The sequence below is a fragment of the Microcaecilia unicolor genome, chromosome 3 (assembly GCF_901765095.1).
Source record: "Microcaecilia unicolor chromosome 3, aMicUni1.1, whole genome shotgun sequence".
Taxonomy (NCBI): Eukaryota; Metazoa; Chordata; class Amphibia; order Gymnophiona; family Siphonopidae; genus Microcaecilia; species Microcaecilia unicolor.
Window position 1 is genome coordinate 182,512,124 of NC_044033.1, and position 27,692 is coordinate 182,539,815.

Here is a 27,692-nt window from a genome sequence, read left to right on the forward strand (position 1 = left end):
TTTGTTATCCACCGACTGGGCAAACGCCTTTGACGGTACTATGTAAGCCACATTGAGCCTGCAAATAGGTGGGAAAATGTGGGGTACAAATGCAACAAATAAAATAAAATAAATATATATTGGGCACATATATATATTTTTTTATTTCTGAGCACATCTCATATATTGTTATTGTATTGAATGATTTTTACCAAACCATTGTTGGGAATTTGTCAGGGTAGGGTTTGGTTTTTGATTTATCATCTTTTTATAATTTATTGAAATGCTTACGTGCATAATGCAAGTACTGACATAAGGATGTATATGTTGCCATGTTGGTCTTTTGAATGGTAACACTTGTGAAATGGATGCTCCCTCTGTCATAGCCAGTGCATACAGGTTCATTCCTTCATGTATTTTAGAAAAGGCTCTTTATCAGCAGAAATGGAGCCGCTCTGGCCATGTTCTGTGTACATCAGTTTTCCTCTTGTACACTATTTATGTGTGATATATGGGTAGAATTGTGTTTCAGCTTCAGGATGCATGCATAGTGGTTGGGGGGTATGGATTGCTGTTGTTTTAATTGTACAACAGGCTTGTGGTGTAGCAAGACAATAATGTTTTGGAAACAAAAAAACAGTGCACGTGGAGGGTAGTTTTATAAGGGGGTGCCTAGTTTAAGAGGGCAAACAAGTACCTATTTTGGTGCTATTTTATGAAGACACATAGAGGGGCATTTTTAAAAGAAACATCTAAGTTGGAATTTGGACGTCTTTGTAAGATGTCCAAATTCGGAGGCGTGGAAAAGGTCATTTTTGAAAAAAGATGGACTTCCATCTTTGTTTTCAAAAATACCATGGATGTCCTTGGATTTGGATGTCTTTGATTTTCATCCATTTTTTAACACAAAGACGTCTAAATGGAAGGTGTCTAAAACAGAGGTGCAGTGGCTTAATGGTTAGTGCAGTGGGCTTTGATCCTGGCAACATGGGTTTGATTCCCACAGCTGCTCCTTCTGACTTTGGGCAAGTGAAATGCATAGGGGGGCATTTTTGGATATGACATCTAAGTCTGAATTTGGACATTTTTTGTAAAATGTCCAAAATCAGAACAGGAAAGGTCATTTTCTAAAAAAAAAAGTCTATCTTTTCCTTTTGAAAGTGCTGTTGGAAAAATGTTTTGTGATTTGGGGGAGGAAGGGGAGGTGATCTTCGAGTCCCTCCAGTAGTCATCTGGGCATTTGGGGATCCTCTTGTGTGGAGTAGAGGAGTAACCTAGTGGTTAGTGCAGCAGACTTTGGTCCTGGGGTAAATAGGTTCAATTCCCACTGTAGCTATTCATTATAAAAACAGGTCTAGCTCAAAACATCTAAATTTGATGTCTTTGTTTTGTTTCATTATTGCTGAAAGACGTTCATGTCTTAGGAACACCCAAGTCCCGCCTTGAACACGCCCCTTGCACACCCCCTTGAGATTTGGACATCCTTCTGACAGACTTCAGAGAAAGACGTCCAAAAAGAGGTTGTGATAATACTGATTTGGATGTTTCTGTGAGATAAACATCCAAATGCTGACTTATGTCACTTTTTGGACATCTATCTCTTTTGAAAATCAGCCTGTTGGTAACATAGTAAACGATGGCAGATAAAGACCTGTACGGTCCATCCAGTCTGCCCAACAAGATAAACTCATTATACATGGTATGCAATACTTTATATGTATACCCGAGTTTGATTTGTCTTTGCCATTTTCAGGGCACAGACCGTAGAACTCTGCCCAGTGGTGTACATTTAGGTACTTTTCTGTTTTAGAGGGCTCACAATAACAAAAAAACAGAGTTAAAGTAGAATTCTAAAATTTCGAAAAGACCTCAAGACTCACCTCTTCCGGAAAGCCTACCCAGCAGACCCGAACTAGTTCATGAACAATGCATCACATCTTTCGATCTAAGAAATGAACAGTACCCCTTCCACATAATCCTATTACTTCAAACCATACGAATTTTACCACTCCAGGTATAATTAAGTGTACTTCTACCCTTATCTTACTCTGTATTGCTCACTAGAAGCTGTAGTCCCATCCCCGGAGACTTATCAGCCTCATTAGGATTACTTCTCTCTATATGCTACTATATATTCGTCCCAGAGTTGTATTCTCTTTTCCAGAACCTTATCAGCTTCCTTGCACCTGCTGTTACTCTATTTTCCACTCTGTATATATTCCCAGAGTTGGTACTCTCCTCTCCGGAACCTGTAAGCCACATTGAGCCTACTGCTATGCGGGAAAATGTGGGATACAAATGTAATAAATAAATAAATTTGAACCTGGGTCCCTTCATTTACAGTCCACCATACTAACTATTAAGCAGCGTCTCTGCTCTCTATGGACATCTGTGTGGCCATTTTCTAAGAAAGCCACTATACAGACATCCATGCCCCTTGTACCCCTCCCCCCATGCAAAATTTGGCCCTTTCAGTTTGTAAAACGGATATTTATGGGAAGGGAAAGGGAAATGGGACTTGATATACCGCCTTTCTGAGTTTTTTGCAACTACATTCAAAGCGGTTTACATATATTCAGGTACTTATTTTGTACCAGGCTGGACGTTTCCAGCGCGTGGCCGTCCATCTCGCATATTTTCAAACGGGCTGTATCCTGTTCAAAAATATATGTGAGAGAGTCATCTATTTTTGACGTTCAGACTCTGTCCTTTAGAAAATGCCTCTCACTAGTGTAAGTGGCAGAAATCAAGCCTTCATTGCAGGCATGGGCAAGTATAATTGACCACGTGTAGAGTGTATTTTATTTAAAAAATCTTGTATCCCATATCATCTACAAATATGGGTGGCGAATGAAAACCATACATAATTTAACAACGTAAAACAAGTAACTGTACCCACATACTTGTCAGCTGTGCCCATCTCTACCCTTGCATATGCCATCATATGAATGTGCGCACTTTTATGATGGTCTGAATTTTATAACAGACCATTTATGTCTGCATGTAGCCACATACAGTATGACACTGATTATCTGGACTACACTCGGCAAGGGGTGGTCCGGATAAGCGTAAATCCAGATGATTGAACAAACCCGTGAAATATTAAAATTGCTCATCAGAAGGATACAGTACTGTCTGGAGCTGGATAGAAAGAAGGCCCCGCAAAGCTCCGCTGAGTAGCGCAAGTCTCATATGGATGCGCATTCACGTAATGTGACCCATGCATGGCACTCGAGCACTTGCAATACAGTGGAACTTCGCGGGGGCTTCTTTCTATCCACCTCTGGACAGTTCCATATCCTTCTGGTGAACAATTTTAAATTTTCAACTATCTGTGGGAAATGGAGACTTGGGGGAGATACTGGTCTGGATAACTGGACACCCGGATAATATGCATTTGGATAATTGGTGTTGTACTGTACTTGCAAAAATGATTTTATAAAATGACTCCCTTAATGTGCATGGGAACTACACTCTAAAGATCCAAATCTTTGTTATCAACATTAATAATATTGTGCCCCTTTTGAATGGGGTGGAGGGATGCTCACGGTATGTCATGTTTGAGTGGGAGTTGTGTGTATAGGATGCCAGGATTTTAATGAGAACCTAGCCTCGGCTGCTTGGGGCAGAGATGCTGAGCTACGCAGGGTATTGATGACTATCTTTGCCTTCTGATTCTCTCCTCCCTACAGGTGATGCAGTTCCTGACCAAGATGACAGGGAATGAATATGTGGGTTTCAGCAACACAACGTAAGAACTCATGTTCATTTTCATGGGGGCTCCGAGGGGTAGAGGATGATCAGCTGATTTAGAATATCATAGATGAACTGAGCCATTTCTAGTGTTACTGTCCCGTCCAGACCTGATAATTATCGATGGGGTGCACGGACCTGAGGAAGGCGTATACTGCAAGTTCAAGTGTAGCAGGGATCAGAATGTTATACGGACTGGCTCTTCTGTCTTTGATGATCTGGAACCACAGACAAACATGTGCTTTGGCCTTGTTTGCTGTCTTGTGCTTGTTGCCTTCCTCCTTCTTAGTAAGGGAAATGGATCTCATTGCTGCATCACATTGCACTGCTGGTTGAAGGAAGGTGAGGGGGTGGCAGGATAGGGGTGGAGTTGTATCTTTATTCACAGTAGATCCCAGACCTTCATGGACCGCAGGACAGAGGGCACACTCATGAGCTGGCAGGAGGATACAGGCAGTGATAAGATCACACTGCTAAACCTTCTTACTCATTGCCTCCTTAGGTTTCAGTCAGAAAAGGAGACTGGAGATCGAAACTATGCCATTGCCTATTATCTGAAGGAGAAGAAGGTAACAGAAAGGCTGTCCAAGCACAACACCCTTTCCTAGGAAGGTCCCCTTCTCCCAGACACAGCACCCCTTCCTGGGAAGGTCCCATTCCCCTGAACCCTGCATACAATGGAGCCCCTTTTAGTGCCCCTCACTGTAACAGGAGAGAACAGTTTCCCTACTGAAAGTTGTCAAAGAGATCTCCTGCACGGGATACAGGGCATTGGCCTACCTAACCTTTTGCTCTCACTTTACTATAAGGTAATGGAAGACTTTTGTCCATTTATGCTTCACTGCTCTCTGCTTCTACTAGTACATTTAGGAAAGGACTGGCTGACCTTTTTTTTTTTTTGGTGGGGTGGTAGAGGGGGGAGGGAAGCTGAAAACAGTTGGCCCAGCACTTCAGTCTCTAGCTCAACTAAAACCCAACAGAGGTGGGGTACTGATATAAGAGTCCATCATCCACAGCTACACAGCTCGTGCCACCCTCTCCCATTGCCAACCTCCCCAGCTATCATAGTGACAGTACTCAGCCAAGAATCACAAACAACATCTCTCCCTGAACGTTATACAGCTGCACTTGGGGCCTTGCTGCACCTTATGCCTGGAATAGACTCCCTGAGCCATTACGTCAAGCTCCATCCGTGGCCGCCTTCAAATCCGGGCTAAAGGCCTACCTGTTTGATGCTGCTTTTAATTCCTAACTTGTCACCTGCTCGTAACCTTTATCTTGTCTTCCTCTCTTCAATAGTCCCTTCCCTATGTGTCTTATCTGTCTGTCCTACCCTTAGCCCTTATTTGTCCTGTCTGTCTGTCCTGCTTTAGATTGTAAGCTCTTTTGAGCAGGGACTGTCTTTTCTTCATGTTAAATTGTGAAGCGCTGCGTACGACTGGTAACGCTAGATTTGTAGTAGTAGTAGTAGGTACAGCTACCCGGTTCCAGCAGCTTGCCACCTGCCCCTCCAAATGTTCTCCCCACTCTGCCCTGTACATCCCCTGTAACACAGGCTTCAGTCCATGCAGGCCACATCAAAGGCGGCGGCGGCGGGGGGGGGGGGGGGGAGGATATAGGTGGATGCACTCAACCCCCCACCATTAAGATGCAACTACTCCTCAGTCCCCCTCACCCATATCCTCCAGATTCTCCTGATATAATTGCCCCTCCACACACATGCTCCATCCCTCAGAGCCCCAAAAATATACACTTCAAAATACAGTACTTCCCCAGTACAGTACACAACACACATACATGCACCCACACACACACACTCACTCTGTCTATTGTGCAGTGTATGCACAAAAGCATCATCCACAGCCTCCATCCCCAGAATTGCCAACTAGCCCCAGGTCAGTTGGACAGGTTGATCCAGTTCTAGTACAGCCACATCACATTCATGGACCACCAGCTCTGATTAAGAGAAGTGAATGGGGCAGTTACAACTACCACACCATGTATGAAATAGGGGAAAAGTAGGAATGGATCATTTGTCTGGTCAACCTGACATGCCTGCATAATACAATTCTCAGTTACCCCCAGTACTCCCACTTCCAATCCCAGTAGTCCTCAATTCAAAATCTACAGGAGAAAATTACAAGCCAAATGAACTTATCTTGGGGCAGTTCACCTCCTTTTAAGCTTCCTGACCTGGTTCCAACCTTCTAAGGGAAGGGAGTAGGAGTGAGCGTGGGGGAGAGCACTCAGATCTGTTGGGTGTCATTCAGGGGTCTGTCACCTAATCAGTCTGCAAATGTCCTTTCGGGTTGCTTTGGTTCTTTGGACCCAGTCTAATTTGCCCTATTTTGAGATGTTCTCACACACATCTCTCCTGTCCCAAAAGTCACGCTTCTCCCACCTCTCACATATTATTGTACTTCTTCTCTCACACCTTCATCTGTTCTCCACTCCTCCTTATCTTCCTTATTACCATCCATACTCATCCACCTCTTTCCTCTCTCTCCACCACCTCTTTGTGTCTCATCTCTCCTTCATTCTCACCTCTTCCTTCCCCCTCTTAATCCCCTTGCCCTCCTGTCTCCTATTCTGCAAACTCTATGGATGGGAGGCAGCCCTCCCTGGAATTTTCATTGTAGCCCTTCAGGTCAAAGACTTGGGGGTACTTGCTCTCAGTGAATCACAGTTCCTTCCCATCATCATCATCATCTCTCCACTCTTCCCAGTGCTCCAACTCACTCATACTTCCTCCCAAGACTCACTCATCCTTCAGCTTCATTTATTCTTCCTCCCAGTACTCCCTAAGTCTCATTCATTCTTTCCCCAGCCACACTTGCCTTCCCCCAGTGCTTTTCACACCCCAGACCAACTCATCCTTCCCCAATATTCATGCCAAGCTTCACAGCCTCTAGTTCTCCCCACATCCTAGTCCACCTCCCTTAGTGCTCCCCCACCCCCACCACCTTTCCTTTCCCTTGCTATGTTCCCTAGAGAACCACTTCTCTTCTAGTGCTCCACGCTTCATTCCTCCTACTGCTCCAGGAGAAACAAAGGTGGAATCAGCAGCCACATCAGCCCCTCCTCAAAGTGAGCTCTGTTCTCTTTGCAGGGGTTGACAGGTCAACCAAACCTACCCATATAGACTCTTCACCACACATCCCACCCCTCTCCTGGTCCAGCAGCAGGAGCTAGCTGATCTCACAGTAAGCCTCAAGATTGACCCTACAGCAGCAGGAGATGCATGTGCTTAAGTGCTGCTCCTGCTGCTGGTCTCAGGGAGGCGCAGGATGCATGCTGGTCGAGGGAAGGGCAGCCATGATGCAGAAAAGAAGCATCAATGTTAAGAGACTTACAGTCAGCAGAAAACCACCACTTACGCTGGCCAGTTTTCCATCCTATCAGCTGCCAACCTCCCTCTCAGAAAATCAGCCAGGCTTTTGGAACCCCACTGCATACCATATTTAGGAACTTATTTGCATTAGAGATGTAAAAATAGGAGCTGAAAAAGTGGGTGAATTTATGAATTTATTGTCCGTTCAGTACAATTGACTCTGACCAAAACATAAACGTGAATGACAATATTACAGAAGTCCTTCACTTACATCACACTTCAAGGTATTCAGATCTAATGTGCCAGAAACACTCAATTACAGTCCACAGGGCTTTGCAAATAGATAAGTCTTTAGGCCCTTCCGAAAGTGTTTAACTCTATCATAGCACAAAATTGGTTAGGTAACATAATTCACAATGTAGAGGTGTACAATGAGAATGCCCTTAATCATACCATCCAACTGTTACTCATGCTTAGTGGTAGGATAACATCCCACTGACACTCCTTTGGGAAACCAATTTAACCCTCCATTGCATCAGGTACAAAATTAAATTGTAAGCCTGCTGGGGACAAGGAACTATGTGCTGCATCTGGAAAGACATGAGCTAGATACTAAAGCGATGTGTTCTGTGACCTCAACCTTGCTGAACAATTTAGAGAAGGGAAAAAAAAACTTTGGAACTTTGTACTGATTTCCAGCACTAGGCATCTAAATCTAGACAAATTAAATTGCAGACTAAATGTAGAACCTTAAGTTTTTCAGGCCTAAATTTAAGATAACTTTCAGCGGAACATGTTCCTAAATGTAGGCATTGAACATCTTTTGAAAACTACTACTACTACTACTTAACATTTCTAAAGCGCTACTAGGGTTACACAGCGCTGTACAATTTAACATAGAGGGACGGTCCCCGCTCAAGGAGCTTACAATCTAAGAGACAAGTGAACGGACCGTCCGATAGGGGCGGTCAAATTGGGGCAGTCTGGATATAGTGAACGGTAAGAGTTAGGTGCCGAATGTAGCATTGAAGAGGTGGGTTTTAAGCAAAGACTTGAAGATGGGCAGGGAGGGGGCTTGGCGTAAGGGCTCAGGAAGGTTGTTCCAAGCATAGGGTGAGGCGAGGCAGAATGAGCGGAGCCTGGAGTTGGCGGTGTTGGAGAAGGGTACAGAGAGGAGGGATTTGTCCTGTGAACGGAGGTTACGGGCGGGAACATAGGGGGAGATGAGGGAGGAGAGGTAGTGAGGGGCAGCAGACTGAATGCATTTGTAGGTAAGGAGAAGATTGAATCAAATGCGGTATCTGATTGGAAGCCAGTGAAGTGACCTGAGGAGAGGGGTGATATGAGTAAATCGGTTTTGGCGGAATATGAGACGTGCCGCAGAGTTCTGGACAGATTGAAGGGGGGATAGATGGCTAAGTGGGAGGCCAGTGAGGAGTAAGTTGCAGTAGTCAAGGCGAGAGGTAATGAGAGCATGGACAAGAGTTCGGGTGGTGTGTTCAGAAAGGAAAGGGCGAATTTTGCTGATGTTAAAGAGGAAGAAGCGGCAGGTCTTGGCAGTCTGCTGGATATGCGCAGAGAAGGAGGAGTCAAAGATGACTCCGAGGTTGCGGGCAGATGAGACAGGGAGGATGAGGGTGTTATCAACTGAGATAGAAAGTGGAGGAAGAGGAGACGTGGGTTTTGGTGGAAAGACGATGAGCTCAGTCTTGGGACTAATTCAGTTTCAGGTGGCGGTTGGACATCCAGGCAGCAATGTCGGATAGGCAGGCTGATACCTTTGCCTGGGTCTCTGCGGTTATGTCTGGTGTGGACAGATATAGCTGGGTATCATCAGCATAGAGATGATACTGGAAACCATGAGATGAGATCAGGGCGCCCAGGGAAGAGGTGTAGATTGAGAAGAGAAGGGGTCCAAGGACCGATCTCTGGGGAACACCAACAGATAGGGGGATATTTTTGTAAATTTTTGATGTACCACTGAGACAGTGGGGGGTACAAAGTGTCTTGGTTTTTTTTTTTTCAAAAGCTCACCTCTGAGATTCCTCTCTCCTTGACATTCTCCTGCTAAGGTCGGAGTGGCCACAGCAGTTAAGCCCTACCACAGCTACTGCTCCCATCTGTACAGGTTTCCTTTCTGAACAGGAAGCCTGCAATGGGGATGGGTGGAGGTGCATTTTCGAAAGGACGTCCAAGTAAGGGTTACCATATGGCTCCAGAAAAAGGAGGACAGATTGAGCCAGTCTGGGTTTTACTTCCATTGCTTTCAATGGAAGCAAAACCCGGACTGGATCAGTATGTCTTCATTTTTTTTTGGAGCCATATGGTAACCCTAAAGTCAGAATAAATACGTCAGGATTTCCTGTTTGAAAATACATGAAATGGATGTCCGTGTGCTGAGGAAGGCCAACACTAACAGCCTTTTACAAACTGGAACATCCAACATATGAACAGCAGAAAAAGCAGGGACAAGGACAACTGTGTGGCTGTTCTCCTAAGAATGCTGTCAGACAGATGACCTTGTCCCATTTGGTAATCGCTGTTGGATGTCTGGATTTTGGGCCCTCTCTAGTCCCACCCAAAACATGCCCCCTTGCTGCTTGGACATACTGCAGCGTTGGATGTCCCGTTTCTGCCTTAGCAAAATCAGGATTTGGATGTTTGAAGCACATGGACATCCGTTTGGGCATTTTGAGACATCCATATGCTTCAAAAATAAGCTCCTTAGCCTCTATGTGGACCTCCATGTCCCGTCCCCCCCCCCCCCCCCCCCGTGATTCTTCTGCACCTGTAGGAGCAGGGAAAGGAAGCAGGTGCATTTGCATTGTTAAATTGCTCATTTTCCAATCTCAAGCTCAGGACAGATGGATGGAGTAGGTAGGTGCATCCTCCAGACTGGTTACAGTCTAGGTTGCAAAAGATTCTCAGTGGGAGAAGAGTTCCTGCATGGCTGGAGTTTCAGAGCCATCCTTTGGATCTGTTGGTACCCTCCAGCAGGGCCCTCGGTTTGTGTTCGAAGAGTGTGTGCCTTAGACGTTGCCCTTTGGACTCCATCCCCAAAAGATGTATACTGTATGATGCAAAACTTCAGAGAGAGAAACCGCTGTTGTGTGCTGTCTCTTTACAGTGCTTCCCTGATGAGGCTGACATGATGGCAGCGCTTGATTTATATTTCCAGGTAAGTGGGGTGTTTTTGTTTTAATGTTCACTCACCAGTATTCATTCCAGGGGATATAGTTAGGTTCTTGGACCTTCCGACCATCCTATTACTAAATGAAGGGTGATTCTATCATTTTTTTTAAATAACAAAGAAACATTTCAGCATTTTAATAGAATAATCATAAAATTCATTGAGTGCGACAGGGAAGAAAATGCCTACATATCTTTTCCTCTGTTGTCCCAAATTGTAGTTTTCCATGAATGGTGTTTCTGCTTGAGAACAGGGCTGTCAAGTAATATAATTACAGCAAGGATAAGGTTTTCTGCTAAAATGTACTTTTCTCCCCTCCCCATCTCGTGCAGCTCTGCTCTATCGAGGTGACGTGCGAGTCAGGCAGTGTGATAGCCGCCACACTGGCAAATGGCGGGATCTGTCCCATTACAGGAGAGCGACTGCTCAGTGCCGAAGCAGTGAGAAACACGTTAAGTCTCATGCACTCGTGTGGGATGTATGACTTCTCTGGCCAGTTTGCCTTCCATGTGAGTGTCCAGTTTCATCTCTTTCACCTCTCTTGGCTTTATGAGGTGATAGAATCATGGATAAAAGTCTGCTTTAGAAAGATGAAGCCCCCCCAACCTCCCCTCCACCCGGTAGATGTTTGTGAGGAAATTCTTTGAGCAACAAATCAGAAAAGGAAGATATCATTCAAATATCTGATAAAGCATAAAAAATAGACATAAAAGCAAACCTTTTATCTTTGTGTGCATTCTAGTTTTTCATAAGAATATAAGTTTGACCCACTAAGACCAAAGGTCCATAGATCCAAGAAGCCAATCCAGGCCACAAGTACCTGGGGATCCCAAAACGTAGGGACGTTCCATGTTACTTACCCCCAGGGGTAATCAGCAGCTTTTCCCTAAGTCTACCTTAATAATGGTTTATGGACTTCTCCTCCAGAAATTTGTCCAAACCTTTTTTAAACCCAGCGACAACAACTGCTTTTACCACATCCTACAACAGCGAATTCCATTGTTTAATTGTGGCCTGAGGAAAATATATTTCTCCTGTTTGTTTTGAATGTACTTTTGTACTTGAGAGATTAATAATTGATTTGCCTTTACCCAATCCATTCCAGGATTTTATAAAGATCTATCATATCTCCCTTTCAGCCCTTTATCATGTTTGTTTTATTTTTCTGTGTTGTTGAGCTTTTATGTTTTGTTCATTTTTTTTGCTTTTTTGGGCAGTGTTGTCAATAATATGCACTGTTTTGAAATAGTGCTCAGTATTGTGAAACAGGGAATCTTTTTTGTTCAAATAGTGCACACTTGACGACACAGAAAAAAACATTTGGGGGGTTTTCCTGTTTTGGATTAAATCAACAAATGAGTTCATATCCCTTTCATTTTGGTTACTCTGCTTGGTGCCTTTACTAATTCTGCTACCTCTTTTTATACGTTCAGTAACCAGAATTATGCACAATACTCAAGGTGTGGTTGAACCATGGAGCGATACAGAGGCATTTCGGAGGTCAAACGTATATTCTTATGAAAAACTGGAATACACACAAAGATAAAAGATTTGCTTTTTTTGTCTATTTTTTGTGCTTTGACAGATATTTGAATGTTTCTGCTTGCTTTCTTGGCTGCTGCCAGAGACCAGCCCAAGGATTTCAAGGTATTGTCCACTGTGACACCTAGATCATTTTCCTAGGTGGTGATGTCGAATGTGGAACCAAGTTTTGTGTTGCCATAAATTGGGTTATTCTTCCTTAAGTGCATCACTTTCTATGTATTCACATTAAATTTAATCTGCCATTTGGATGCCCAGTCTTCCAGCCTCCCAAGGACAGGTCCTCCTACAATTTCTCGCAATCCAAGTGCTATTCAAAAATTTTGAATGTTTGTGTCATCTGTAAATTTGATCAACTCACATGTTGTTCTCTTTTGTACACATCATTTATAAATATGTTAAAAAGCAGCTGTGGTATTCCACTACAGGGCCACCGAGAGGTGGGGTGGGCTGGCCTCCAAGGAGGGCCCGGCCCCTGCATGGATCTCCTCCTGCTCCTGTGTGCCGCAGAGCAGAATTATCGCGTTAACTCTACTCTGCCAGCCACAGGTCCTTCTTCCTGCCACGTACCACCTCCTGTGTAAAGTACTTCCTGTTTGGATGCGGCAGGAAGAAAGACCTGTGCAGCTAGCAGAAGACAAGCAAGTAAACAGGGCGGGGGGAGGGGACAGACCCAGAGGGGTGTTTGCCCTGGGCCTGGCTTTGTCTCTTGGCAGCCCTGCTCCTCTATTCACATTTCTCCTCTCAGAAAATTGACCATTTTTAATCCTATTCTTTGTTTTCTCTCTTTTCAACAGTTTCCGTTTCACAATAGTCCAGTAGCATATTGAGGCATACTTACACTTTGAAAATGAGCCCCACAGTCTCTTATCCTGAGGTTTTTAATTTCCTTAAGTCTTTTCCCTTTTACCAGCTGTGGTAAAGGGGGCCTCAACATGTGTGTAAAATATCTGCTGACACCAGCACCAGCCCCCTTTTGCCGCAGCTTGGTAAAAGGGGCCCTTAATCACCTCACTCGTGGTTCCATTTTACAGATCATTTATAAATATGTTACACATACTTTCTCTCTGTTCCCCTTGTGTACCCAGTGACTGGAAGAGAGGTACTGTCAGAAAAGGGGCATCAAACTTCAGGAATTTTTTTTTAATACCACCTGAGTGCTGCTGAGCTGTTCTCTGAACATAAACCTCAACCCTCTCTCTTGTACAATGTTCAGTACCCTGACAGCACTTTCCTGATGATAAACCATAGGAGAGGGTTAGAATACAAAATGGAGGGCTGACAGCTGTGGGGGGACACTTAACCCTGTGTTTGTGCTCCACAGGTGGGTCTGCCAGCAAAGTCAGGTGTGTCAGGAGCTGTTCTCCTTGTGGTGCCCAATGTCATGGGAGTGTTCTGCTGGTCACCCCCTCTGGATAAAGTGGGTAACAGCGTCAGAGGCATTCAGTTCTGTCAGGTGGGTTTGCTTCACCAGCACATGGCCATATACGTGCACAACAGCAGATATAAACTTGTGAAACACATACATATATGCACTCACTCCAATACTTGTGTACTGACAGCTGTTATTGTGTCCTCTGCCTTAGGAACTAACTTCACTCTTCAATTTCCACAACTATGACAACTTACGGCACTGTGCTCGGAAGCTGGATCCCCGTCGGGAGCGTGGGGAACTCAGAGTGAGGACCCAGAGTACATGCTCCTGCCTCCTAAGACCCAACACAAATCCCCCCTTCCAGCACTGAGGAGATTGAGTTAACACAGAGAACGGGGGGGGGGGGGGGGGGGGGGGGGGGGGGGAGGGTATGTGTGACAAACCTCCCCAAAAATAATCAGAGCAAATGCTAAGGGAGGGGGAGTGGGGAGGTCTCCATCTTTTTCTCCCTTTCCTCTTCCAAAAACCAATGCCCCAGGAGTCCTGAATTCCCTTAAGAGGACTAGAAGGCAAAATCTCATCCAAGACTGACCCCATCAGTACTGTTCCAACTGTGGCAGCAGGCAGCACCACTGCAGAGGCAGCTATCTTCTATCCCCCCTTCCCCCCAACCCCATAAGATCAGAGCCATTGCTTATGGGATGTGTCCTAACCACCACTTTTGACACTACTATGCTACCTACCATAAGGTCTCTAGCAGCAGCGATTCCTACCAGAGCCAAAATAAATAGGGCTCAATCCTGAAAAGCAATTATCTGGATCACAGCACCTGCTACGCAGACAATGGCTGCTGACCGGTGTAATCTGCAGATTTTCAAAATTATCATGATAAAGCTGCTGAAAAGTCACTGCAGACTATCTGGAGAGCAGCAGGGCAATCCAGTGGCAGAGATGGAAGTTAAAGACCGGCAATATTCAGCACCTCTATCCAGATAACTTAGAAGAGATCCAGATTGTTATTTGGAAAATAGTGCTGAATATCACATTTATCTAGAAAACAGTGATGGTCACTGTCATACCCAGGTATTGGCTGGTACTGGAGATCTGGTATAACTTTAAATGCCACAGCCACTATTTAAAAAAAAGTGACCACGCTGTTTAAATATTGACCTGATCATTTTACAGAGGAGTAAAAGGCCAGCACATGTGCACAGGTTTTACCGTGTCTCTCTTTTTTGCCCCTCCATTAACTCTTCCATTTCTGTCTCACCAGAACCAAACCGTGGTGAATCTGTTGTTTGCTGCATACAGTGGTGATGTGTCAGCACTCAGAAGGTAAAATATAGCTATCTGCAGCGTGGATGCAACGTGACCATTGCTCAGGACACACTATCCCCAGAAATTACCCCACCCTTTTCTCCTCATGAAGCAATATGTCTCCCTCCCATCTCCTCTCCTTTAAGGTTAGGCCCTTCTTTGCGTCTCCATAGATTTAGTAATGAGACACTCCTACTTATTAATTCCCAAAATTAACCCCACAGCATTTTTTACCGTACCATCTGAAAACTCACAAGGCCATTCAAGAATGGACAGGCAGCTCTGGAAATCAGGGGTCCCAATAAAATATGGAAGGGGGAAAGAGAGACATGCTACTGTGTTAAGAAAGTGGATCTGGAAGCTTCAGAAGGGTCCAATTTCCTACCACCGTAACAAGGGTGAATTCGCTCGAGTATGAATAGTTACAACTTTATGTTAGAGGTAAGGTCCAGGATCTGTTTGCTGCTGTTTCCCAGGGCCGCCATGAGACTTAGCCGGGCCCGGGCCGCTGCTGCCGCCCCCCCCCCCCCCCCCCCCCGATTTTTTGCCACTGCTGACCCCCCTCCCAGGATCACTGCTGCCACAACTGAGATACCTTGGAGCTGGTGGGGATCTGTCCTGCTGCTGTCGGGAAGCGATCACTCGGGCCCCGTCAGGCACAGGAAACACCCCGGCGCCAGGCCCCCTTTGAAGGCTGGGCCTGGGGAATTTTGCCCACCCCTGCTGCTTCCTGTCCCTTCTCTCGCTGGGGCTCACCAGATATGGGATTTGCATGGGCTGAGTCACTCTGTTCTAATGTCCATTCTTCCTTTGCAGGTTTGCCCTCTCTGCCATGGACATGGAGCAGAAGGATTATGATTCTCGAACAGCACTGCATGTGGCTGCTGCAGAAGGTATTGTACATGTTAATATATTTCCAAAAAAAGTTTTTCCGGCTAACAGGTCAAAGCAGTGTACAAAATAAAAATAAAGAAAACATCATAACACGAAGAACAGCATCATAAAATTGCATATTACTGAAGGCCCATCTCTTTGATAGAGCATATCAAAAAGATCAACCCATGTGAATATGCACAACTCGCCTATATAATTTCAGAATTGTTTCTTAATATCTGCTTGTATACTATTACTTTGTTTCTATCATCATGCTTACCAAGATCATGCAATACCAAATGCTGATATTACTAACATTCTTCCACTACTCACGATGTATTGTAAGCCACTTTGAGCCTGCAAAGAGGTGGGATACAAATGCAACCAACAAACAAACAAACAAACAAACAAATAAGAGACTCCACACAGGAGAACCCCCCCCCCCCCCAATTTTTTTTCCTATTCTCTTTCATCTTTTAAATATTTAAATACTTCACCAACAAGATATCCAAAACCTCCAATTATAAACCAAACGCCTGCTTAAAAAAGGTATATTTACCGATTGTCCAGCCTTGCAGGTACCACACTGATAGTGCCTTTTTTTTTTCTTGGTATTAGGACACACAGAGGTGGTGAAGTTCCTGGTAGAAGCCTGCAGGGTGAACCCATTTGTTAAAGACAGGTGAGAGGATCAGGATTGGAGGAGGGATTTGTGGGATGCTTGGGAACGTAGCATACGTTTCCAAGAACAGTAAAAGTGAGATATTCCTCTCCCATATTAACTATGGTGTCAATATTCAATGTGCAGGGGTGAGAAGTTTTAGTCATGAGCTGAATTAAGCGTGAATATTGAAGGCCGGGGCTATGTCAGTAAGTGGCACCAGGAAGGTGCATGGGTATGGTTGATATCAGTGCTATACTTGCACATCTAACTGAGCAAAGTTAAGACAGCTTTTGCACAGTCCAGCTTGTCCAGTTAGGCAGGCAACTGTATTCATTCAGTGCCTGTATACCTATCTCCTAGCTCTGGCCCAACTCCACCCCTGGACTGTCTAGACAGAGCCACAGTGGTCTCAATTGATATTCAGTGGCACTGCCTGGTGAATATCTGCCAGCTGAATGCAGTTTAAGTGGGCAGGAGCCTCTCCTGCTTGGTTAAATTGCTTTGAATATTGACCCTTCTGGGTTGAATGGCAGGGGGAAGGCTAGAAGGAAAATCTGTAGACTGCGCAACTCTTAGACCAGCATCGACTGAACTGCCACCTTTCTCTCATGCCTGTAGGTGGGGTAACATCCCCCTGCAAGATGCCATCAAGTTTAATCACCTGGAGTTGGTGAAGCTGCTGCAGGATTACCAGGAGACCTACAGCACGTTCCTAGTGCAGGAGGAGACAGCAGTGGAGGACTTGTCAAAGGAAAATCTGGAAAGCATGGTGTAACATGAGTGGGGCATGGCCACGGTAGCCCTCTTCTTCACCCTGTCAGCACACTCTGCCCCAGACCTGGCTCTTCTATACATTGCTTTGATCTTTTATTACTATATATTTAAGACACCCTACTCCCACGATATCATGCTTCAAGTATTTATGACCCCAGCAGTTGAATGTACCCAAATGCTGCTATTGTAGGGGTGGAGTGGGGCTGATGCTGAACCTTACAGCAGCACCACAGTTTTGTGGAGAAAGGAAGAGAAAACTTCCAGTACTGAAGAAAGAGACAGAAGGAAAAAGACCATTGTTTTTTTTTTGCTGCCAGCTCCTTGTGATCTTGGCCAAGTCACTTAACTTACTGTTGCCTCAGGTACAAACTTAAGATTGTAAGCCATCTGGTGACAGGAAAATGCCTACTACACCTGAATGTTAACTCACCTTGAACTACAGAGAAAGGTGTAAACTAAATCCAATCTTCACACTGTGGTTGGTGGAAAGATCCATTTTACAGAAATGAATGGGGCTTCTTGAAGACTATGATGTCCTATGCAGCACTGTGATATCACAAAGAAATGGTCAGGAGTTTCTTTATCCATCCAGATAGTCAACCATCAATAACAAGAGGAAAAGATAATGCTTCTAACTGATTAATAAAAGAAGAAAGGCTTTTTAATGAAAGAACAGGCACTAAAATATCACTTTTCGTACTTTTCCTAATTTTCCCCTAGGTGGCAGTGACACTTCAAATGAAAAGGAACAATTTTTATACACCAAAACATTTCCATATAGAAAATTCCATTTTGGCCCGCCCTCCCCAAGTCACACATGAAATTAATTATAAGGTTTTTGCTTTAACTGATTATGGGAAAGCTGGCTAACAGTTCTATTCAGGCTCACACTGTTCTGTGGGTTTCCTCCAGCACAGCTAGGAAAGGAAAAGTACAAGAAAAGCTCCATGACAGAGCGCTTCTATGTTCTTTATTTGTACAGGCCAAAAGTTCACACAGATATATATCTGTATTTTTAAAAAAGACATATTACAAAACTTTTTCCATTGCAGGAAGAGGAAACAAACATCCAATACTTTGTTTGAGATTTGCAGCTTTATAAATTAGCAAAGAAAGATTTGTTCTCATTAAAGTGTTTGCTTGTGGTCAGCATTTGTTTATATGGAAAGTTTTTCAGACACAGCAGGAGACATGTCGGATGTTGCAATCTGAAGCTATTATCAGGTGCCTGCCTGCCTGCCAGCAACTGGGTACAACAGATGATAAAAATGTTTGCATTTTGCTAAGGTGTAAATAAAAGATATGCGGATTGCAGGCCAAACATGATGCAAAAATATACAGGCATCTAGCCACCTCTGGAATGGACTCTACAACAACATTTCAAAACAAGTGAGCCATTAACTCCCCCCCACCCCCCCAAAGTTCCCCCAGGTGTCTGGTGTTGCAGTAGCAGAGCCAGGGTTGGAACCCAATAAATAAGAAAAAAAGAGGAAAATAAGATGATACCTCTTTATTGGACTAAATATATTTTTTGACTAGTTTTCCTTTGGAGGCCAAAGCCTCCTTCCTTAGGCTGGGTCAGTATACTGCTGCTATGATCTACTGTCCTGACCAAAGAAAAGACGTTTTGACCTTCAAAAGCTATTTATTTATTAGGTTCTTTCTATACTGTCTTTCTGTGGTATAGTCAAAGCGGTTTACATATTAAATTCAGGCAGCTAGTCAAAAATTGTATTGTTAGTTGGTATCACTATTTTCCATTTGTGTTTTATTTGTTAATTTATAACGCCGTGATTAGAGTTTTTCCATGCAGAGAAGAGTGGCAAGTCTCACACTGCCCCCTCCCATCCAATATATTTTGTTCTATTGTATCTGGAAGACTGTTTCCTTACCGATGTCAGTTTTATTGTGTGTGGGGCATGATCACCTTCACACTATGAGCTGTGCCGGCACTTCACAAATAAAATAACAGAAAATCAAATAGCAGTGCCAAAGGGCGGAGAGAGATCCCTTTAATCATGACCATCAGAAAGCATCCTTTCCCTCTCTCCCAATACCTGGTTAGACTCAACACTTTCTTGAAAGGTAGCATCTCTTAAGGCATACCATGCTGAGTACACTATCACTTGGGGTTATTACCCACCCCAGACTATTCAAGGTGCCAATCCTTTTCTGATCTTTTTGAAATGCAGAAGCAAGGGCAGCAGTCACCCTGAGAGGTGCGTCTGCAGAAGATCATGGGTATAGCTCCTGAAGGAGCTGATAAAATAACTATCTTATAGCAGGAGTGAGTGTCTTTATAACCACCACAACAATAAGCCAGTTCTTAAAGGTGTCCTGTAATGAAAAGGAAACATGCAGTTACACGTAAAACTGTATAGTACTGTGGTTCTAATTCTGCCCATATCTTGCTTTCTTAACCCCTCCTTTCCAATAGAGTAGGGTTTTGCTTTTTCCTCAGCATACCATCTGCTTGTCACAGAGATGCCAAGTTACCCAGTTCCAGGCTGGATATTTTGGGCCAGTTCTGGTTTTGAACTTACATCTCAAAGCAGGGTGGGATTTGTAGTGCTGGATCCTGCCCATTACAGTCGGTGCTGCAAGTCCCAGAATGCACCAGGATGGAGTGGACTGAAATCTAGGGCTGTCCAAAAATCTCCAGCCTGGAGCTGGATAACTTGGCATTCCTGTTGTCAATAGTACAACTTAGTTCTGAGCTGCCACTTCTGAATACAGCACAGTGAAGGCCTAAAGGTACCTGCTGCATAGCCCCTCTCATTCCTCTTTTAGGGGAGCTGACGCCTTTCCTTTGTGTTTCATGCTGGATCTGGAAGGCAAGGCATCATAGCAGCTGCATAGAATGCAGACTATTCCTAGAGTTATGCCTAAATTGTTCCTACCCAGCCATAGCTGTACCAGAAAACATGGCAGATGCCAGAGGAGGGTTTCGCAGACCTGTCCTGGTGAACCCACAGTCGGGTTTTCAGGATATGAATTATATGGGAGATGTGGCATATGCAAATGATATTCACTGTGAATATCCTGAAAACCTGAATGGCTACAGGGTCCAGAGATGCCAGTCCAGGCTGGAGATTTTGGGACAATCCTGGATTTCTGAGCACTCGATCCTGGTGCATTATGGGACTTGCAGCACTGATTTCAATGGGCAGGATCAGGCACTACAAATCCCACGCTGCTTTGGGATTTATGTTCAAAACCAGGACTGTTCCAAATCTCCAGCCTGGTACTGGGTAACTTGACATTGCTGAGGGTCACGCAGACAAGTTGTTGACATATCTGAAGGCCCCTTAAGAAAGTGAAATGAGAAGGAATCAGGAGAGAGCTTTGCATGACAGCTTCTAGCCAACTGCTACAGTAATTACTCGCAGAAGTAATATTTTCACCACTATTGTAATACTGCTTGTAAAAATGGTTTCCTCAGGAACAGAAGGAAAACTGTGTGTTCTTCACCCCTACCCACTCTTATAATGTTCCCTGTGCTGTCTCACTGGAAGAGCAATAGGGATGGATAACTTGCACCACATGAATTAAAGTGCATATGCAACGGCAAAAGGTTGAGTGCTGTCCTATCCCAGCCAGAGCAGCATTTTTACCTTTAATGCAAAATGCAGCTTGCTGCTAAAACAAACAGCCAGGCCAGGCCAACAGGTGCTATGTTAATATTAGTGCCCTGACTTAATGTCACACAATACGGGCTTTGCAAGCATTGATACAGGTCTATTAATATTCTTCTTCCAGCACGCATGGGGCTTTCCCTCAGGAAATGAACAAAATCTGGATTAAAAACAGAAAGAAGTCAACCAGGGAGAGCAGAGATTGATTCTATGTGCCTGCTTTACAAGGTTCTACTATTTGGTAGGGCCTCCCTCTACAGGCGAGAAGTGAATGAGATGTACTGACAGCACAACACACAAATTTTTAACAAAGCTTGACAGCCTCCACACTTACTGCCATGAAATGTCAAAGGGCATACACCCTACTGCAATATTTGCAGGGCCCTGGGCATCTCTTTATAGCATAGCATACTGGACTAGGAGAAGCAAGAAGTCAGAATTTAAACTGCAAGGTTTAGAAGGACAAGATTACTATGTGGGTTTTTGACACTCAGGTTGCAGTTGAAATGGTTCGTGGACCAGCAGGAGAAGCACTGTTCCCAAATTTAAATGCAACAACCTGAGTGAAAACTTGGCAGCTTTTACTGGTTAATCTTCCTCCTCCCCCCCCCCCCCCCCCCCCCCACAATTACATTTTTAAAAGTTCAAAATGCTGCTTAGCTGTCCAATCAGCAGCATTCTGAAGAGGCATATGAAACTATAAAACTACAGATATTCAGGCACAGCAAGTCCAGAGTGTGTTAGCAACTCGCCATCCCACAAGCCAAAAGCAGGCACCACAGGACCACGAAACTGGGCAGCGATCGTATGGATCAGGGAGTTCTTCTCTACATCCACCAGGCTCAGTTTTCCAGCTTCATAGTCCAGGAAAAGTCCCACCTTGCCAGGGTGCCCAATGTTCATGATGGGTATGGTCTTGTTGGCCAACATGGCATGCCACCTCTTGTGGGAGTAGGCGAACACCCAGGAGCGCGTATTGACCCCGATACACTCGTCCCTGGACATATCAGCATCTGCTGCCCCGATGCGGAACTCTTGAGACCGCTTCACTGTCACCTCCCAGTAGTGCTGACCACTAGTTACAGGCGTATCTCCCAGGACCACTGCCCATTCCCTGAACCGCTGCAGGTTTTGGGGGACCTTAGTCGGGTCTATCCCCATCATGCGATAGATGACACCGGTGTCCTTTTTAATGAGGTCCAGGCTGCTGTGGGCTGTCCTCCCATCCAGCTTGAAGCTAATGTCTATAAAAACAAAATGTTAAGACAATTGCTTACTTTGCTATCAACGGGGAAATCCATATGAGCCCATTCAAATCAGCAGCACCAATGCTGCTAACCGACCTAGAGGAAGACTTCGGGTCAATCCTACTGCATTTTAGGATTTGTAGCTTGCTTCTCTTCAGAAATTACCAGTCACCGTGAAACGCATCTGGGGCAGGCACTTCAATTCACATCTCAAAACCAGACCAGTATAAAATTTCCCTTGAAATTTTATTTGCACATGCATATCCCACTTTTTTCCACATGGATGTAGACTCAAAGTGAAATCACTGGTGACAGCTCTGTAACATCTCCAAATACCTCATATCACTTCCTGAAGCAAAGTTACTCCCCCCTCCCCCCCCCTGGGTGCTGCTGTCCTGATCGTTATCAGACACCCGTACAATGGTATTAAACATACGCCAAAATATAGCAACAGAATTTGTCCTGTAAATGCATACCTGGGAGTTCCGTAGAAAACAGGAGTACAGGAAGTTATGCAGGACGTACTCTATTTATGCATTCCAGATATGCAATTATTTTAAAACAGGTCCCTACGGGAGGCCTACTCCCTTTGCACCATGTGCAGAACCCGTTGGGACAACTTTTGGAGGGTGCAATCTTCCCACCCCAAAAACGAAAATCAAACCTTCCCGCCAGTTGGGGAAATGCGAAGTAAAACTGTCACCACCACCTTCTCCCTTCCCCTCCCCCACACAATCACCATAGAAACCCAACACGCCCGCTACTTACAAGCGCCCCGCGTGCCAACGACGTAACCTCGGAGACCGACCCAGCTCCGCCTGCTTAGCACCCGCACGGGCAACGCCGCCATCTTCCCTCTCTCACACCGTCCGAGACCCACTCAGCCGACCTCACCCCAGACACGTGACATAGCGGCTACGAGGAAGACGCAGCGCGCTCCCTGAAGCGCTTTTGCCCCGCCTCTTTTGCTGTGCGTCTGGTCTGTGTCACATGTGACAGGGTAGAGGAGGAGGATGAAGCCAGGAGGGCTGGCGCAACTGGAGATGAGGAGGAGTGTGTTCAAGAAAGAAGAAGCTTTTCATCACTATATAGGGCCACCTCAGTTCAGTGTTAGATATGATGAAGTCCCAAAGCCAGCCTGCTTTTGAACTTACATTCCAAAGTAGTGTGGGATTTGTAGTGCCTGATCCTGTCCATTGAGGAAAAATCAAATAAATAGCTGATAGCTTAGGATTATTTAACTAATTAATACAACAGAAATAAATAGATTAGAAGTTAGGCTAGAAGCAGTACTACATAGGCCAGGGCGGCCGAGAGACTGAGCTGGGCCTGGGGCAGGGCCACTGCCTCTCCCAGGAGGATCGCTGCCACTGCCCGCCCACCAGAATTGCAAATACCTTGGCTGGCAGTGTTGCAGGAATTGATACATGAATTTGTGATGCTTCAGGAGTCAGACAGCACACACCAGAATGAGGGAGAAATCTTCTTTATTTGCCAGCAAACAAAGCAGGACATCAGTTCTAGCTCTCTTCTCTCTCTCTCAGCTCTCTGGATGTTATGGCTTTTGTCTGTCCTCTTCAGCTCTCTTCTCTTCTGTCTGTTCCTTCTGCTCTCTTTCTCTCCTGTTGTCTTCCAGCTTTCTTTCAGCTCTCCTTCCTTTCTTCTGACGTAAACTGCTTCTGCTCCTACTTAAATACTGTTCTATCCCCCTCCTAGCCTTGCCCCCCCTTACTCTCCAATTGGTTAAGGAATAGATTGGTTACCTGGCCTCAACCAATCATTACTTTAAAAATATCAGTTACATAGGTTCCAGACATCCTAAACTGACCTGTGACCTGGGGCCCCTTACACCAGACATTTGGTCTCCAGAACTCTTACATTTCTCATTATGATTGATTTCTCATCTATAGCTTAAACTGGGTTCCCTTAGAGACTAAGAGGCCCCATCTGACATTGGTTATTCTCATATTCCTAGTCAGCTTCATACTACCTGCTAGCTGAACTCTGGCATTCATTAAAGGGGTCAAAAGCCAATCTTACTTAATGGCATACGGCTATGGTCTGTTATTACTTTCAGGAGGCCAGTCCTACACTTAGCTATAATTAATCAAGGAGAAGAGAGCTGACTAGTCCTGACCTCGTTCACCTATCAGCTTATACATTGAACCAGCTAGAACTATGGCTAAGTCAAACCACATGTTGATCTCTTCACTGCAGCCCTACTCAGAACGTCAGACAGAGAGTTGAACAAACATTCCACACAGAATTATTAATTTACACAGAATACAGCATATTCTAAAGTAAGCATCCTTATAAGACATATTCTACATACTTATAATGGTCTATATATCTAAGCTATCTCCTTATAACAAAATCTACATATCAAGAACTTCTGAAATAGTATTTCAGCTTTAAACTACAGTATGCCTAACAGTATACAAATGTTGAGCTAGCATTCATTATTCACAAGGGTGAAAGAAATTCCTGTCTCTGACCTTTCTAACCTTTATCCTGGCAAAGCTAGATTTAATCCAGATGGCATTCCTCCATCTTGCTTGCAAGGTAAAAAGCTAGAATTCAAACACCACTTTTAAACCCCAGATTTTAACAGAATTAACCCTTAATATAATTTCTCAGAATTATTCTTTGCCCATGGCTGCCTCATTCCCCCCTTTGAGACTAAAATCAGCTTATGCAGAGATAAGTCTCACAACTCAAACTCTGGAGATTATAGTGATCCTAACTGGGAATAGACTTGTGAATCACCATTACCCTACTTGTTAAGGTCCGACGGCATACTGCCGAAGCACATGAGGCCAGGAAACAAAACAAAAACCCTGCTAAAACTAAGACTATTAGGGAAATGAACAAAGGACGTATCCAGGAGGTCAATGACCACCACCAGGAGGTAAGGTCTAATCCTCCTCGGTAATCCTCCACATTAAGGCTGGCCAACTGTAGGACTTTATCCATGGCATGCCTAACTACATGCGTCCTATTTATGACAATAGTACAGCACTCTGAAGAATTTAACACTGTGCAGAGACCACCCTGAGCTGCAAAGAGATAGTCAAGGCCCATACGATTATACCGAGAAACTATACTTAATTCATTAATTTGATCCTGCAATGCATTGACTACCACGTTCAGCTCATGAACTAAAACATGAAGTAGGGACTGAAGTCTCCGGGTAGCCATACCTAGTTCAGTAATACCCGCTACCGGGCCTCCAATTGGAATCCAGGCCGTGGCAGAAAGGGCTACAAGTCTCTTTTAGTCAGAGGATAAGTAGAATTGATATACTGGAGGGCTAATTCAATCGCCTCATCCTCTGTGGCAACGGAGGAAGGTAAGGACAAAGCCTCTCGCTTAGAGCGGTGCGGGGATGGTGGCTTGAGAGGAATAACTTTAGGAAAATAATTCAAGGTTACCAATACACAAAAATCATATGTGGAGGGAAGAATCATGTGGAGGACATTATCACAGAGCCAGTAATGACCAAGGAGAGGGTGAGGAAAGTTCCCAATAAATGTTGGCTCAGGCTGGACAGGGTACTTAGGGTGCCCATAATGCGAGCCCCTATCCCAGGGGGAACGAAGACGAAATGGAGACTTTGCACACCATAGGCGCCAATCCCCAATTGTGACAGGCTGCTCATTTGTTAGTAACTCTTCATACCCCGGGGACTTATGAAAGTAGAAAATAAGCTTGGACACTATAGTCTTCTCAGTGGTACGCTTAGGAGCCAGATAATCACCTGGGTCATAATCTGCAGGTACGGTAGCAGGGCACATAGGAGTACCTGGAGAAACTACCCACACAGATTCTCCTTTTTCTGGGAGAACATTAGTATAGTTACAGGGAATGGGAAGAACAGTTGAGATGCTTCTTGTTAAACAAAACACTCCAGAGGCTGGATAGGGAGACGTAAAAACTGGCCTTAGAGAAGATTCAGAGGGGGAAGTAGCATTATAAAAGGACCACCAAGTATAATCCTGGCTCCAAGGGCCTGAACTCGAAAAGTAGGGAGGTATAAGAGCTGGGAGTTGCACAGGGACAGGAACAGCTGGGACATCTGTGGTATAAGGAGAAAATCGGGAACACACAATACAAGGGGAAGTAATCTTTGCCTGGCTAATTAGTTCCTGGACAGAGTGTAACCAAAGGTTGGAGCGAGTTGGGGTATTAGGAACAAGGAGGCAAGGAGTAGAAAACAACAAAAGCATCCAAACTACTAACATTTTCTTTCTTCCTAATCTAAAACAAATACAGCAAACTAATTAAGCAATAATATTTCAACAGTCTGTGCTAATCACAGATTACTCTCATATAGTGTTCTCAGTCTTTGAGTTCTTATACCAGTTGGGATAGACCCTCAACTGACAAGGATCAAGCTCTCAAATTCCAAGAAAGCCAGAATCAGGCAAGAAAGAGTCTCAGTGTGAAGCCGAAGTTCAGCCGCTCCTGCAGTATGCAGTTGACCCTTCTTTTCAGCTAGTAGATTCTTTGGTTCGGGTCAGGCGCAACTTCAATGGCTCCGCTGGATCTCTTTCTGCTCTCCACTGTCTAGGCTCCGTCTGATCCGTGCTGGGCTCAGTCTGGTCAGCAGACTTAATTCGAGACCAATGGACCCATGGAGTTATCCCTGCGACCTTCACAGCTGTAGGAGTAGAAAGCAAAACAGTAAAAGGTCCTTTCCATCGGGGCCCCAGAGGCTGAAGCCTCCAATCTTTCACCCAAACTCTATCCCCTGGCAGGAAGGAATGTACCTGAGCCTGGAAGGGGACAGGGTTTATTTCTCTCACATAAGACTGAAGCTCAGAAATTACCTTACCCAGGAGGGCTACCTGCTCCTGCACCTGGGCAGACCCTAAAATCCCTATGTCTCCCTTAATTCCCTGTAAAATGGCTGGGGGCTTCCCATACACAATTTCAAAGGGAGAGAGGGCTGTTCCTCTAGTTGGGGTGCATCGGAGGCGAAAGAGGGCTAGTGGCAATGCCTGTGGCCATTTCAATTGGGTTTCCTGACAAATCTTTGCTAGGCTATTTTTCAAGGTTCTGTTTGCTCGCTCAACCTGCCCTGAACTCTGGGGACGATAGGCACAATGCAATTTCCAGGTAATGCGCAATGCGCGGGACAGGGCCTGAAGTGTAGCTTCAACAAAGGCGGGACCATTATCTGAACCTATGGCAAGGGGCAATCCATACCTGGGGATGACATCCCTAAGGAGAGCTCGAGCTACTTCTGTGGCTTTCTCAGTGACTGTAGGATATGCTTCCACCCACCCAGAAAAGGTACAGACCATGACCAAGAGATATCGGAGCCTACCGCTCCTGGGCATTTCTGTGAAGTCTATAACTAGGGACTCAAAGGGTGTTAGTCCTCTAGACTGAACTCCTGGTGGAATACGGGGTCCCTGACGAGCATTATTCTGGGCACAGAGAGTACATCGGGCAGAGGCAGTGGCAACCAGACTATCCAATCCTTCCAGCACCACTACTCGATTGAGTAGACGGGCTAGTGCTGTTTTCCCTAAGTGTGATAGGTCATGAGCTTGAGACACTACAGGCCAAGCTAGGTGGCGTGGCACCAGAACTCTGGTATCAGGGAGATGTAACCAGCCATCAGGTCTCCTTACTGCACCTTCTTCTTGAGCCCATCTCTCTTCCATTTGGGTATACATAGGTGTCCATTCTTGTAATCGAATTTGGAACAGGGGAGTCACAGTACTTGCTGGGGGTCCTCGAGCAGCTTCCTTGGCCACCCGATCAGCATGGCGGTTCCCTCGGGCCACTGGAGTATCTATTCTTTGGTGTCCCCTACAGTGAATGACAGCTACCTTCTTGGGGGCCCAAACAGCCTCTAGCAGCTGAAGTATTTCAGGTCCATACTTAACAGGTTGGCCTGCAGCATTTATGAGTCCCTTTTCCTTATACAAAGCTCCATGAGCATGTAGGGTTGTGAAGGCATACTTAGAATCAGTATAAATATTGGTTACCAGTCCTGCTGCT

At 44.9% G+C, this 27,692-nt stretch overlaps 2 protein-coding genes across 2 annotated transcripts in view; one reads left to right on the top strand and one right to left on the bottom strand.

Moving 5' to 3' along the window:
• Nucleotides 1-17,947, top strand: part of GLS2 (glutaminase 2) — a 105,767-nt gene extending 87,820 nt beyond the window's left edge. Inside the window, exons 9-18 of the mRNA XM_030196701.1 lie at nucleotides 3,672-3,730; nucleotides 4,235-4,301; nucleotides 10,191-10,241; nucleotides 10,586-10,762; nucleotides 13,120-13,251; nucleotides 13,382-13,474; nucleotides 14,444-14,505; nucleotides 15,304-15,380; nucleotides 15,979-16,042; nucleotides 16,643-17,947. Of these exons, the coding sequence (XP_030052561.1) occupies nucleotides 3,672-3,730; nucleotides 4,235-4,301; nucleotides 10,191-10,241; nucleotides 10,586-10,762; nucleotides 13,120-13,251; nucleotides 13,382-13,474; nucleotides 14,444-14,505; nucleotides 15,304-15,380; nucleotides 15,979-16,042; nucleotides 16,643-16,799 (939 nt within the window). The 3' untranslated portion in view covers nucleotides 16,800-17,947. The remainder of the gene's footprint in view (nucleotides 1-3,671; nucleotides 3,731-4,234; nucleotides 4,302-10,190; nucleotides 10,242-10,585; nucleotides 10,763-13,119; nucleotides 13,252-13,381; nucleotides 13,475-14,443; nucleotides 14,506-15,303; nucleotides 15,381-15,978; nucleotides 16,043-16,642) is intronic.
• A 2,045-nt stretch (nucleotides 17,948-19,992) lies between these two features.
• Nucleotides 19,993-22,617, bottom strand: SPRYD4 (SPRY domain containing 4). Its single transcript, XM_030195235.1, has 2 exons — nucleotides 22,449-22,617; nucleotides 19,993-21,677 (listed from the first exon to the last, which is right to left on the bottom strand). The coding sequence occupies exons 1-2, from the start codon at nucleotides 22,528-22,530 to the stop codon at nucleotides 21,139-21,141; spliced, it is 621 nt and encodes a 206-aa protein (XP_030051095.1). The 5' UTR covers nucleotides 22,531-22,617; the 3' UTR covers nucleotides 19,993-21,138.
• Between the last annotated feature and the right edge of the window lie 5,075 nt (nucleotides 22,618-27,692).

What these genes read in the sequence shown, in the direction of transcription:
- SPRYD4 (XM_030195235.1), bottom strand. Translation starts at nt 22,530, where the DNA reads ATGGCGGCGTTGCCCGTGCGGGTGCTAAGCAGGCGGAGCTGGGTCGGT. An exon ending in CGTTGGCACGCGGGGCGCTT is followed by an intron (nt 21,678 to 22,448) that starts GTAAGTAGCGGG and finishes TTGTTTTTATAG; the next exon opens with ACATTAGCTTCAAGCTGGAT.